The following is a 15,121-nucleotide window of genomic DNA, read 5'->3' as shown; positions in this document are numbered from 1 at the left end:
GAAGGTGACGAATCAACCGTATTTTCCAGTAGGGCCACACGTTATATGATTTTGGCAATAAAGGAGATGTTACATTTAGCTGATACTACAGGTACCACTAAACAGGGTATTATGTGGGGTGTGAAAAAACTACCAGTAGTTTTTACCGAATCAGAAGAATTAAATGACGTGTGTGATGAAGCGTGGGGTGCCCCGATAAAAAACTGCTAATTTCAAAGAAGTTATTGGCTTTATACCCTTTCCCGCCAGAGGTTAGGGAGCGCTGGGAAACACCTCCTAGGGTGGACAAAGCGCTAACACGCTCATCAAAACAAGTGGCGTTACCCTCTCCTGAGACGGCCGCACTTAAAGATCCATCAGATAGGAGGATGGAAAATATCCAAAAAGGTATATACACACATGCAGGTGTTATACTACGACCAGCTATTGCGACTGCCTGGATGTGCAGTGCTGGGGTAGTTTGGTCAGAGTCCCTGATCGAAAATATTGATACCCTGGACAGGGACAATATTTTACTGTCGTTAGAACAAATAAAGGATGCATTTCTTTATATGCGTGATGCACAGAGAGATATCTGCACACTGGCATCACGGGTAAGTGCTATGTCCATTTCGGCCAGAAGAGCTTTATGGACACGACAGTGGACAGGCGATGCGTAGAGGAGTTATTTGGGGTCGGTCTATCGGATTTGGTGGCCACGGCTACGGCCGGGAAATCCACCTTTCTACCTCAAGTCACTCCCCAACTGAAAAAGGCACCGACCTTTCAACCGCAGCCCTTTCGTTCCTTTAAAAATAAGCGAGCAAAGGGCTATTCATATCTGCCACGAGGCAGAGGACGAGGGAAGAGACAGCAACAGGCAGCTCCTTCCCAGGAACAGAAGCCCTCCCCGGCTTCTACAAAAGCCTCAGCATGACGCTGGGGCTTCGCAAGCGGACTCGGGGGCGGTAGGCGGTCGTCTCAAGAATTACAGCGCGCAGTGGGCTCACTCGCAGGTAAATCCCTGGATCCTGCAGATAATATCTCAGGGGTACAGGTTGAAATTAGAGACAGAGCCACCTCGCCGTTTCCTGAAGTCTGCTTTACCAACGTCCCCCTCAGAAAGGGAGACGGTTTTGGAAGCCATTCACAAGCTGTATTCTCAGCAGGTGATAGTCAAGGTACCTCTTCTACAACAAGGGAAGGGGTATTATTCCACTCTTTTTGTGGTACCGAAGCCGGATGGCTCGGTAAGGCCTATTCTAAATCTGAAGTCCTTGAACCTGTACATAAAGAAGTTCAAGTTCAAGATGGAGTCACTCAGAGCAGTGATAGCGAACCTGGAAGAAGGGGACTTTATGGTATCCTTGGACATCAAGGATGCGTATCTCCACGTTCCAATTACCCCTCACACCAGGGGTACCTCAGGTTCGTTGTACAAAACTGTCACTATCAGTTTCAGACGCTGCCGTTTGGTTTGTCCACGGCACCTCGGGTCTTTACAAAGGTAATGGCCGAGATAATATTTCTTCTTCGAAGAAAAGGCGTATTAATTATCCCATACTTGGACGATCTCCTAATAAGGGCAAGGTCCAGAGAACAGCTAGAGATGGGTTTAGCACTATCTCAAGAGGTGCTAAAGCAGCACGGATGGATTCTGAATATTCCAAAATCCCAATTAATGCCGACAACTCGTCTGCTGTTCCTGGGGATGATTCTGGACACAGTTCAGAAAAAGGTTTTTCTTCCCGAAGAAAAAGCCAAGGAGTTATCTGACCTGGTCAGGAACCTCCTAAAACCAGGAAAGGTGTCTGTACATCAATGCACAAGAGTCCTGGGAAAAAATGGTAGCTTCTTACGAAGCAATCCCTTTCGGCAGATTCCATGCAAAGGGATCTGTTGGACAAATGGTCAGGGTCGCATCTTCAGATGCACCTGCGGATAACCCTGTCGCCGAGGACAAGGGTATCCCTTCTGTGGTGGTTGCAGGAGGCTCATCTATTGGAGGGCCGCAGATTCGGCATGCAGGATTGGATCCTGGTGACCACGGAGGCCAGCCTGAGAGGCTGGGGAGCAGTCACACAGGGAAGAAATTTCCAGGGAGTGTGGTCGAGCCTGAAAAAGTCTCTTCACATAAGCATTCTGGAACTAAGAGCAATCTACAATGCTCTAAGCCAGGCGGAACCTCTGCTTCAAGGAAGACCGGTGTTGATCCAGTCGGACAACATCACGGCAGTCGCCCATGTAAACAGACAGGGCGGCACAAGAAGCAGGAGGGCAATGGCAGAAGCTGCCAGGATCCTTCGCTGGGCGGAGAATCACGTGATAGCACTGTCAGCAGTATTCATCCCGGGCGTGGACAACTGGGAAGCAGACTTCCTCAGCAGACACGACCTTCACCCGGGAGAGTGGGGACTTCATCCAGAAGTTTTCCACATGCTATTAAACCGTTGGGTAAAACCAATGGTGGACATGATGGCGTCTCGCCTCAACAAAACACTGGACAGGTATTGCGCCAGGTCAAGAGATCCGCAGGCAATAGCTGTGGACGCGCTGGTAACACCTTGGGTGTACCAGTCGGTATATGTGTTTCCTCCTCTGCCTCTCATACCAAAGGTATTGAGGATTATACGGCAAAGAGGAGTAAGACTAGTGGCTCCGGATTGGCCAAGAAGGACTTGGTACCCGGAACTTCAAGAGATGGTCACGGACGATCCGTGGCCTCTACTTCTGAGAAGGGACCTGCTTCAGCAGGGTACTTGTCTTTTTCAAGACTTACCGCGGCTGCGTTTGACGGCATGGCGTTTGAATGCCAGATCCTAAAAGGAAAAGGCATTCCAGAAGAAGTCATTCCTACCTTGATAAAGGCAAGGAAGGAAGTCACCGCGAAGCATTATCGCCGTATTTGGCGAAAATATGTTGCGTGGTGCGAGCAGCGGAGTGCTCCGATGGAGGAATTTCAACTGGGTCGTTTTCCTACATTTCCTGCAATCAGGATTGTCTATGGGTCTCAAATTGGGATCTATTAAGGTTCAAATTTCGGCCCTATCAATATTCTTCCGAAAAGAATTGGCCTCAGTCCCTGAGGTCCAGATTTTTATCAAAGGAGTACTGCATATACAGCCTCCTGTGGTGCCTAAGGTGGCACCGTGGGATCTAAATGTAGTTTTAGATTTCCTCAAATCCAATTGGTTTGAACCACTAAAGAATGTGGATTTGAAATATCTCACATGGAAAGTGACTATGTTACTGGCCCTGGCTTCGGCCGGGAGAGTATCTGAACTGGCGGCTTTGTTTTATAAAAGCCCTTATTTACTTTTCCATTCGACATAGGGCAGAGCTGCGGACGCGTCCGCATTTTCTCCCTAAGGTGGTATCAGCGTTTCACCTGAACCAGCCTATTGTAGTGCCTGCGGCTACAGACGACTTGAAGGACTCCAAGTTGTTGGACGTTGTCAGAGCCTTAAAAATATACATTTAAAGGACGGCTGGAGTCAGAAAATCTGACTCGCTGTTTATACTGTATGCACCCAACAAGTTGGGTGCACCTGCTTCTAAGCAGTCGATTGCTCGTTGGATTTGTAACAAAATTCAACTTGTACATTCTGTGGCAGGCCTGCCACAGCCTAAATCTGTTAAGGCCCATTCCGCAAGGAAGGTGGGCTCATCTTGGGCGGCTGCCCGAGGGGTCTCGGCATTACAACTCTGCCGAGCAGCTACGTGGTCAGGGGAGAACACGTTTGTAAATTTTTACAAATTTGATACCCTGGCAAAGGAGGACCTGGAGTTCTCTCATTCGGTGCTGCAGAGTCATCCGCACTCTCCCGCCCGTTTGGGAGCTTTGGTATAATCCCCATGGTCCTTTCAGGAACCCCAGCATCCACTTAGGACGATAGAGAAAATAAGAATTTACTTACCGATAATTCTATTTCTCGGAGTCCGTAGTGGATGCTGGGCGCCCATCCCAAGTGCGGATTATCTGCAATACTTGTACATGGTTATTGTTAACTAATTCGGGTTATTGTTTAGGAAGCCATCTTTCAGAGGCTCCTCTGTTATCATACTGTTAACTGGGTTTAGATCACAAGTTGTACGGTGTGATTGGTGTGGCTGGTATGAGTCTTACCCGGGATTCAAAATCCTCCCTTATTGTGTACGCTCGTCCGGGCACAGTACCTAACTGGAGTCTGGAGGAGGGTCATAGGGGGAGGAGCCAGTACACACCACCTGACCTGTAAAAGCTTTACTTTTGTGCCCTGTCTCCTGCGGAGCCGCTATTCCCCATGGTCCTTTCAGGAACCCCAGCATCCACTACGGACTCCGAGAAATAGAATTATCGGTAAGTAAATTCTTATTTTATTGCTAATTGTATGGCCTTTTTTTATCACACAGAATCTAAGATCAAGCATCCTCTTGCTACCAGGGGCTCCTCCATAGATTCTACCGCTCGAGGTACTCCGTTCTGGGCTACAGATTACCAGTTCCCAAGCAGGCTGATGTACCTGCCACGTAACATGACGGCCCCTGGAGGACCCTGGGGTGAAGGCCAATGGACGCTTAAGGTCAGAGCAGTAGTCTCTTGGGACTAAGCATTAATTATTGGTAAGGGTCCTCCTCTGTTCGTTTCTATAGGATTCCCAGCCCTGAGAAGGACAAAAAAACTCGTCAGGTAGTCAGTTCACAACCTTTTTTTCTTTTTCTAGTTTAAAGCCGGATAGGTCATACTGTCCTATCCTCATTCTAAAGGTGTTGAACATGTATCTACAATTCCCAGGTTTCGCATGGAGTCACTTCCCTCCATTTTTCTTATATGAAACCGGGGAACGTCAGGGCATCCTTACTCTGTCACAATGCAGATTTTTGTGTTGCTAATGTTCCAGCATCAACACTTCTTCAGGTCTTCATATGGTCCAATTCTTCCCCCCATACCATAGGTCTGTCAAGGGCAATGCATGTGTTCACCAGGACCAAAGCGGTCCTAGCAGCTCACCTGCATCACAGAGGTGCCAGGATCCTTCCTTCTTAGGACAACCATCTCTTCCTAGCCCAGTTGAAGGATGTTTTGAGAGTCCACATCCGCTCGACAGACTATCCTTCTTCAGTCTTTAGGCTATAATAGCTGTTGATGCAAGTCTTTATTAACTCCTTTATAGGAGATGGTTGCATGGGGGCTCTACTAGATTCTCACAACGTCTACTCCCGCTGGACGGAATTTGGGCCTTACAGTCCAATATCTATGAGTTCATTGCAGGGTGCCCATCCACACCTTCCTGCACATCTGGACTCCATGGTTGTTATATTTCACATAGTAAGGTATGCCCAGGTTTAATCCCATTCTCGTCTATTATAGAGTCTGGCCAGGTAAACCAGGTAGCGTTGGTTCGGCACTCCCACTGGTGTGGCTATTTTGTTCAACCCTGGACCAAGGGTTGCCCATTGTGGATCCGGGCAGCAACTCTTCACATCAATACCTTGGAGCTCATAGACCAGACCATTTCCATTAGCTGGCCTTTACTCCAGTGTTCTCCATTTAACACACGTGACAGTCGTCACTTCCATAATCCTTTGGATAGCGCTCTCAGCCGAGGCATCTTCAGGTATGTAAGCTATAGTTCCAATAGGCAGAGTGTTATCTTCCTGCTCTAGCTCCGTTTTTTTATCTCAGTGGCCAGGACGTGCATTCCGGTAAGTGGGCCCTCCAGCCGGAAGTATTTTGCTTTCTGGTTAGTCATTAGGGTCCCCGGACATGGTCATGATGATGTCCCTGCACACTCACCAGCAGCTGAGATACTGCTCCCACACAAGGACCCCACAGTCTTTTTACCAGACACTGGGGCAATTCTGTGGATGAGCGTTCTCCGGATTCTCCACATTTTCCGGCGGATAGGTGACAGGATGATCTTGGTAATCCTTCGTGGACCACAATAAGTGTTCTATACTGTGCTTCAAGGTTTCTACCTTGACATCGGTCTCTACGACCGAACCTCCGGTCTTTGGGTCCCTGCCTTCCTCTGGATCGGGCCAGCCTTGTTTTGACGAGGCAGCTCTGGTGACGTCTCTCTTGCGAGAGTAGGGTTTTTTCTAGGAGGAACATTACGGCTAGGATCGCGACCATTAAACTGTCTTTGAGCAGGATTTATCTCCGCGGTTGGTGGACTACCTTGGCATGCTATTCTCCCACAAGAATCTGCCCGCGCTCATCGTGAGCATCTCGACTCCCTGCATTTTTTTCAGGCAGGTCTCTATCTCAGTCTGGGGTTGCACGTTCGCCTTTTAAGATCCAGGTCTTTGACCTGTCTGGCCTTTACAACGCCAGGTGCCTTTGGTGTCCTGTTCATCTTGCCTACATTGAGGGCCCAGTGACTGTGTGTCCTGTTTTTAGTTATCCATTCTGCTACCTTTTGGGCCTGAACTGAGTGGAGTTTACATGAATCTCATGGAAGACGGTTTTCTTCCTTGCTTTTTCATCAGCTGGCTTAGTTTTGAGTTTCAGCGCCTGGTCCTGGCGCTCTCAGTTTGTTTTTCATACAGATCGGATGGCCCTTCGCAAACACTTTGGTTACTTACCTAGGGTGGTCTCTAGGGTTTACTTTAACCAGGCGGTTGTGCTTACATCTTCTCTGGCTGTCATGCGGGCTCCCTGCATTTCCGTGGACCGGATATAGGACATCCACTGCTTTGATTCACTCTTCATTTTGTATGATTTTCTCAGCTGGCCGGCATCAAAACAGTTCTTGGCCAGATAGTCCCTTCTAACTGTCCATCAGGCCTGTTGGTGACGGAGGTTCCTTCTCTGACTGGGGAGGCACCTCATTCCACCCAGTAAGTCGGAGCTTCTTGGGCGGCTCAGCTTGAAGCCTCTGCAGACTAACTTTGCAGGGAAACCATGTGGGCGCTTGTCCATATTGAGACCTTTTGCGTAGGCTGCTGCCACCTTCGGACATAGGGTTCTTACCGCAGTCCAGGAGCGTCCCCGCCCTTGAGGGGACAGCTTTAGGACGTCCCAGCATACTGCTCCTGTGCCCCCTAGTGGATGAGAAAGTAAACAGGATTTATGGTCTTACCCGGTTAAATCCTTTTCTTTGAGTCCATAGGAGGCACAGGATGCCCTCCATGACGCACCTGATTTGTTGGACTTTGTTCCTATATTGGCGGGTGTGTGTCCATCTCCCTGTGAGTGTTTCTCTGTGGGGTTGATGGTCTTTCTTCTCCATGTTCATCCCAATCCTGCTGTTGGCTTGCCAACTAAACTGGTGGGCCGATGGCTGGGGGCGGGGTATAGTGGAGAAGGGAGAGTGAGGGCTGCTGGATAAAAGTTCTTAACTGTTTGGTGCCTTGAGTCTCCCATCTCCAGCCTATTGCACTTGTGCCCCCTATGGACTCAAAGAAAAGGATGTAACCAGGTAAGACCATAAATCCTATTTTGTAAACTATGTCAAAATAATCGTTTAGTAAATGTGGGATTTAGACCCTGAAACACTAAACAGTGATCCAAATCGACTTTGAGTAAATATACCCCATGTCCCACTTAGACCCCTGCAGCCCTAAAAGGCAATGATCTGTCCACTTACATTTTAGGTTAACCTGTGTAAGGTAGGTGACTTTCAGTTACTATTTGTGGTCTTGCAGGCTCGTTTGTCCAACTCTTGTGTCTATTATAGAGTCTGGCCAGGTAAACCAGGTAGCGTTGGTTCGGCACTCCCACTGGTGTGGCTATTTTGTTCAACCCTGGACCAAGGGTTGCCCATTGTGGATCCGGGACTGGGACCTGATCACCCTGCAGCAACTCTTCACATCAATACCTTGGAGCTCATAGACCAGACCATTTCCATTAGCTGGCCTTTACTCCAGTGTTCTCCATTTAACACACGTGACAGTCGTCACTAGCATTATTTTCCAGTCATTTACAATATGTTTCTGCTGCGGTGTACACTGGGCTCCACAAGGATTGGACAATGGGGTGTAGAATAGGATCTTGATCCGAGGCACCAACAGGCTCAAAGCTTTGACTGTTCCCAGAATGCACAGCGCCGCCTCCTATATCACCCCGCCTCCCAGCACAGGAGCTCAGTTTTGTAAGTTGGTGCTGCAGTAAGCAGGCACTTAACAGAGGGGCTGCTCCAAGCAGCCCTAAGAAAAGCTTTTTATGAGGTAAAAAGTGAAGACTTCAAGGGCAGCAGCGGTGGCAAATGTCTTGTGACATTCACTGCTGCAGCTCCAGCTCTCCCCAGCGGCGCTGTACACTCCCGAGCCCACTATATCACGGGCATTGTGGTATGTGGTATAATGTCTCAGGGGCATTGCAGTGTGGAATAATGTATATCGGGCATTGCGGTGTGTGGCATAGGGTATAACAGGCATTGCGGTATGTGTCACAGGCATTACGGTGTGTGGTATACTATATCACGGGCATTGTGGCACACTATATCATGGGCATTGTGGTATGTGGTATAATGTCTCAGGGTCATTGCGGTGTGTGTCATAATGTGTCACAGGCATATAGCACATTCAATGCCTGTGACACATTATGACACACACCGCAATGACCCTGAGACATTATACCACATACCACAATGCCCGTGATATAGTATGCCACACTCCGTAATGCCTGACACATTATGACACACACCGCAATGTCCGTGATACATTATGCCACACACTGCAATGACCCTGAGACATTACACCACATACCACAATGCCCGTGATATAGTATACCACAATGCCCGTGATATAGTATACCACACACCGTAATGCCTGTGACACATACCGCAATGCCTGTTATACCCTATGCCACACACCGCAATGCAGAAGACAGACCAGTGCTTTGTTATGACTGGGGGATTTGCTAAGATCAGAGAGTAGATCTGAGAACCTTTCATTTTCAGTGATGTTGTGCTGTTTAAAGAAAAAAACCTGTTGTTTTTGTTCTGGAATATTTTTAGATATTTTATAGGCTGATGTGTGATTTGGTTTTTATTTGGTTGTGTTTTCTCTATCTCAGGAGTGGTGCAGAGAGAACTTTGTTAATGGGAGAAATATGATGCTGGTTTCAGAAGTTCGTTCTCAGCTCAGAGACATTTGTATAAAGGTATTGTTCTCTTTTCCTCTTACTGTATGTTGTATACACGGGTGTGGCAGGGTTTAAATGCCTATCAATTTGTGTATACATGTGATGCATATCTATTCTCGGTCTAAAATCCCTAATATTTTACAAGTGATTTATCCTGGAAATAAGCCATAATTGGTTGCAAAATATTAATGAATTCTGTGTGATAATTGAAAAATTAATTACAGTAATTTAATATATTTAGCAATTTTTCTTAGCCTACTTACTGTTTGTACACTGAGAAACCCATCTAAAACATTTTCCTTTTCGGTTAACTTTACAGATGTCAATGCCAATAGAGTCCTCAAGAACGGATACGCGTAATATCCGCCAGTGCTTAGCACATGGCCTGTTTATGAATGCGGCAGAGCTCCAGCCAGATGGAACATACACCACTGTGGAGACGCATCAGCCTGTCGCAATACACCCCTCCTCAGTACTTTTCCACTGCAAACCAGCCTGTGTTGTTTACAATGAGCTTCTTCACACATCTAAGTGCTATATGAGAGACCTGTGCGTGGTGGATGCTGATTGGCTATTTGAGGCAGCCCCAGAATATTTCAGGAGGAAGTTAAAAAGTGCTAAGAACTAACAAGTACCTGTAAAATATTACAGTGTGTGCTGAATCACAGCAATATTCAACAGCCACTTTATCCCGACCTTTAAAAATGTCATTGTGTGGAGAAATGTGTATTAGAAAATTATTATTTCTATGGCATCTTCTCTACCTTCTCTTTAAGTAGCAGGCACAAGAACAAACTAAATTTCTTTGTGGGCTGCCTCCTTCATCTTATAGGGTAAAGCACTTTATTGTTTGTGCCAAAGGAGTGGGCACCATTTTCTTTTGGGCTGTAAGTTTAAATGTTTCTGTAGAGTTCACCTGTGAATCCGCAGGAGCTTTGTGCAAAATAAAATAAACAAAATAAAAAATAACTTGCAGCCCTAGGGCTGTGAACTCCGCTGTGGGGTAGGGGTAACAGGTTAGGTAAGATCAGGGAGAGCTCAAGATGGATTAGATAAAATAGATTTAACAAAAATCCTATTTTATTTTTTTGTACAGAAGATGGGGAAAAAGGGACAACATGGGATGTTGACTATTTAGCATTTTCAGTTTTATTACTGGCTAGATACACAGAACAGCAGCCATATCAGAATGGAGTAGAGAATATGGTAAATTCATGGCTAATTTATAAAACAGGTGTGACCAAATGGCATCAAATTTGTTTGGTACTGTGTGTTGAATCGTATTTATAAATCTGCTCCATTCCATTTACCAACCAAATTAACTGCAGAATAATATAGAGAGATTTCCAGCAGGCTCTCTAGCACCTAACAACATTCAGAATATTTAAAATGAGCCTCTGTGTGTGTTTAGTTGTAAACAGAAAGGGGCATAATAACAGTTCGTAAGAAGGGCAAACTGAGATGTGCACGCTCATGATGTCACGAATAAGGTGGTGAACCTCCTACAACGCAAGAGGAAATTACTTTTTTATACTCTTAAAGATGACGCTGGTCTATCAGTGTTTTTCAAATATTTTTTTTTTTTTGCTTGTTGGACAGATATTCTATGCATTGAAAATACCACTGAGAAAACGTTTATACTGTTTCTTTGTTTACTGGTTTGTTTTTTGAAGTACATAATGCTTGATATTCTTTGTAGGTTTTGATATATTTTGTTGCATCTACCTGTAATTTCAGAGTACTGTCATTTTTTTCCCACTGTTGTGGCTTTTATGTGAACATTTTAATTTTGTGGGATAATTGTACTAAGCTATAGTTAGCTTTTCGTTCCAGCATATTTCTCCATCAAAGGGACAGATTTATTTAGCCATGGTTTGAATCGCAGGAAGACCTGAGGCAGCAGTTAATTCTTCATTCTAGCGCCTTGCAAAGGTGCTATCAGAGATGAGCATTAACTACTGCTTCAGTGCTGCTTGTGGCTTGATCGTGTGTCTATGGGCCTGATTCAGATGCGGTCGCAATGCCAACGCAGCAGCACTCCTTTTCAGTGTTGGAACTGTGAGGCAAAGTGAGTGTAGGAGCAGCCGCCCACAAGGGAATAGAGACAACCACTGAAGCCATCACAACATGCTCAGAAGCTGAGTAAGACGTTGCAATTGCAACGCAGATGCAAGCAACTTTGGGGTCTATTTACTAAGCCTTAAATGGAGATAAAGTGCACAGAGGCAACGTACCAGCCAACCAGCTCCTAAAGGCCCCCATACACTACAGGGATATGTCTGAGGCTGAAGTCGGAGGCGATTTTCCTTGAACTCTCCCGGGAGCTTCGCGGGACTGGTTCCCTACGATTCCATACAATTTGGTACATTTTGCATGCGATATATCTTATGCGATCCCATCCATGCCTGCGGGAACCGACATATCACGAGTGCAGCACTCACGATTTAGGGGAGCCGATTCGACACTCACGAGAACATGCATCGGATCGGAAACACCTCCAAAATGCCCGATTTCACCCGATATATCGGCCCGAAATTGAATGAAATCGGGCATTATCGTTCTAGTGTATGGGGCCCTTAACTGTCATTTTTCAAACTCAGCCTGTGACAAGGTAGTTAGGAGCTGATTGGCTGGTACTTTATATCCGTCTACTTTATCTCCATTCAAGGCTTAGTAAATAGACCCCTTTGACTACCTGAATGCCTCCATGGCAGTGAAGAATGGCTGCGACACTGGCACCATGTTTTATGCATATGAGATTTTAGTCTTATACCAAGACACACCCCGAAAATACACGCCTGCATTTTTGCACACTCCCTCTTCCCTCCCCGAAAGGGTCTCTTCCGGTCAGTCACTCTGCGACTAAATCCTCACTGTGAGCAGCATTGCAAAGGTACCTTGGCTCGTGCACATTGCGGCCACGATGCATGTGCAGACTACCAATGATCATTCAGGTGCGACTGCATCTGAATCAGGCCCTATAATTGCATGGTACTGCTCACTTTACTCAGTGGAATAGACCATGCAAGTCAACCTGTGGCTAATTGAATCTGCCCTTAAATCCTCTAAACCGTGGTACTGTTCTGTGGCTGCATTAATGAGTTACTTCAGCAGAGCTGACTTATCCGCAGCTAAGTCTATTATTTAGACATCACCAAGTTTGCACATGCATTTGCACTATGGGCCTAATTCAGAGTTGCTCGCAGCAGCAAATTTGTTAGCAGTTGGGCAAAACCATGTGCACTGCTGGGGGGGGGCCAGATATAACATGTGCAGAGAGAGTTAGATTTGGGTTGGGTGTGTTCAAACTGAAATCTAATTTGCAGTGTAAAAATAAAGCAGCCAGTATTTACCTTGCACAGAAACAAAATAACCCACCCAAATCTAACTCTCTCTGCAAATGTTATATCTGCCTCCAACTGCTAACAAATTTGCTGCTACGATCAACTCTGAATTAGGCCCTATGTTTTTAGAGTAGTTCCGAACCCATCAAATGCTAAGTAGTTTGTCTAGAGCACATTATAAATGAGAAACATTTTTCTGGACTTTTGTTTATTTCGAGATTTTATGTAATAGACACAAAGGCTCAATGGCTATAATAAGAGATATATCATATATACATGTAAATATAGCATCTTCCTTTTAAGATAAGATTATTCACTTGCAAGTATAGTTTTATTAAATATAATCAGCTACAGGATGATTTTAACCTATTAGACAAGTTGACAGGGACTTTCATTTGTATAATTGATCCTACTGGTTTAGTAGGTATTAGATAGGAGTCTACAAAGGTAGACTTAGAAAATAAATCTTGAATAAAGGAAAATACTAGCCTGTAAAAGTGAATAGAAGTTTAACATGTGACTCTCAAAAATATTTTAAAAATCTACAACTATTGTGTATTATTTCTTTGTATATATGTATACATATTGATGCTGAATTAATTTGAAATGTTTAGATTCAATTTGTCAGCAATGTTATTTCTCTAGCATCCGTAAGGGATATTGGGGGAATCTAGTACGATCCAGTTTAGAAAAAGGTGCCCTCAGGAGAAGGACACACATCTGAGCTCCAGAGGGTTTGCTTCAATTTCTTTGTTTTCGGTTTGTTATTTTCAGTATGCTGTCTGGGCAACAGCATACCTGCACCGTTGGAGTTAGGGGGGGGGACAGTCACCGGCCTTACGAGGTGCAGAGCCGCTTCCCCGCTGCAGGACCACCGTCCTGAGGGGTTGTTGTTCAGTTGGGCACCGCACCTTGGCTGTGACAGCCGCAGCAGACCACACACCCCTAACGCTGGTGAGTACAAACAGGGGCCCCTGCTAGGGGGGGTCCCCCGGTTTAAAGTGCGGCTGACCACGGGCGCGGCGTATGGGATCCTCACGGGGTGTTCCGCTAAGATCCCCCTTGTGGAACTGGCACAAAAACGCTTGACTAGCATTTGTTGTGATGTTTTAACGCCTTCCTCTGCTTACTGCAGCCGCAGACAGCACACGCAGCGCTTCCTGATTCCTCAGCCATGCTGGATATCTGGTACAGGGTGTAGCAAAGGGGGAGAGCCGCTTTTGTACACTATCTAGATCCTATTTAGGACAGAAATTGTTAAGGGCCCCATACACTAGAGCGATTATGCGCGATCTCAGCCCAATTCGGGCCGATATATTGGGTGAAATCGGGCATTTTGGCTGTGGATCTGATCCGATGCGCGGCCCCGTGAGCGTCGGATCGGATCCCCTAGGTCGCTATTGCTGCACTCATGATATATCGTGATCGCCTGGAATCGTATGGAAAAAGGTGTGTTTTTTGTGCCTGCGATATATCGCCTGAGATACGTCGTAGGAAGTTTGACTGGCATTCTCAGGACACTCCCATCAGCAGCACGCTATGACGCAGCAGGAGAGAGCCCAGCAGATATTAATCCAATCAAATCGGATATTTTATTGGCCCAAGTAGGTATTTCCACCATTGTTCATCTAGCACACTGACCACCAATGTATTCACACTGTCCACCAATGTATTCTAAATTATTGTTCACATTTTATTATTTTCATGTGGGCCCAAAGTTATTTTCAAAGCCCCTTGTGGCCATGTGTTTTCCCCGCCACTGTACCCCAGTGGCGTGCGGTGAGGTCAGTTGCTGGTGAGGCACTGGCTGGTATCAGAGCCAGATTTACACACTGTGGACCCAAAAGAGGTACCTTAACTCCACCATGCGATTGGCAGGTTGCCTAAGTACATATATTTTCCTGTATCTCAATAGGATTTACAACACAGGAATACGCAAAGCCAACAGCACAATAACTAGAAATACATTCACCTGTATTTGAACAACTCAAGATTTATTGATTTTTGCATCAGGTGGTTATAGTCCTGTAAAGAATCTAATTTATTCCAGTTAAGAACAAACAGTAAAACATATTTAAACGAGCATACAGCTGTGAATGCAGTTCCACTATTCGTAGTCATTCAAATGAACATACATTGTATGGCCTGACCTTTACTTGTAAATGAAGTCCATTCGCCTATCCTTCTGTATAAAGCTAGCAGTGACTTTGTTGTAGAAGTCCTCTCTATTTTCTTTTAGTTTTAAAAGTCTCTCTGTCTCAATGGAGATGATTGCCAGGTATGAAAGTCGCCCTTGATCAGTCTTATTCCTAGTGTATGTTTTGAGTCGGTTTAAAGTAGAGAATGACCTTTCAACGGACGCTGTTGTTGCTGGTATAGTGAGCACCAGTTGGAGTAACTTTGTGGCTTCGGGAACTGTGTGCACAAGATTATTCTCGGTCACAAAGCTGAGGAGCTGTGTAGCTGATTTGCATTCGTTCCTCACCATTTCAGAGCTGTACAAGCCACTAAGATCAGTCTTTAGTCTAACAAAGTCAAAGTATTTAGCATATTTTGATAGACTCTGCAGTTTGGTGTTGTCAAAATGTTGGGACATATAAAATTTTGTGCAGTCAACCAAACCTAGGAAACTTAGCTCAGCGAAATGGTCAAACCTAGCTTTCATTTGAACACTGACATTGTGCAGATTATTATAAAACATTATTTTCCTCTCATCTCTTACCACCTG

General features: G+C 45.6%; 1 protein-coding gene across 2 annotated transcripts in view; it reads left to right on the top strand.

Moving 5' to 3' along the window:
* DHX33 (DEAH-box helicase 33) overlaps positions 1 to 12,587 on the top strand; it is a 115,404-nt gene extending 102,817 nt beyond the window's left edge. For both annotated transcript variants that reach the window (XM_063953679.1, XM_063953678.1), the window contains exons 11-12: positions 8,981 to 9,067; positions 9,369 to 12,587. In XM_063953679.1, the coding sequence (XP_063809749.1) occupies positions 8,981 to 9,067; positions 9,369 to 9,677 (396 nt within the window). In that variant the 3' untranslated portion in view covers positions 9,678 to 12,587. The remainder of the gene's footprint in view (positions 1 to 8,980; positions 9,068 to 9,368) is intronic.
* Positions 12,588 to 15,121: the final 2,534 nt, after the last annotated feature.

The sequence above is a fragment of the Pseudophryne corroboree genome, chromosome 2 (genome assembly GCF_028390025.1).
Source record: "Pseudophryne corroboree isolate aPseCor3 chromosome 2, aPseCor3.hap2, whole genome shotgun sequence".
NCBI classification, from domain to species: domain Eukaryota; kingdom Metazoa; phylum Chordata; class Amphibia; order Anura; family Myobatrachidae; genus Pseudophryne; species Pseudophryne corroboree.
The sequence above is the reverse complement of the archived record's forward strand: the minus strand, read 5'-3'. Positions and strand labels throughout refer to the sequence as shown.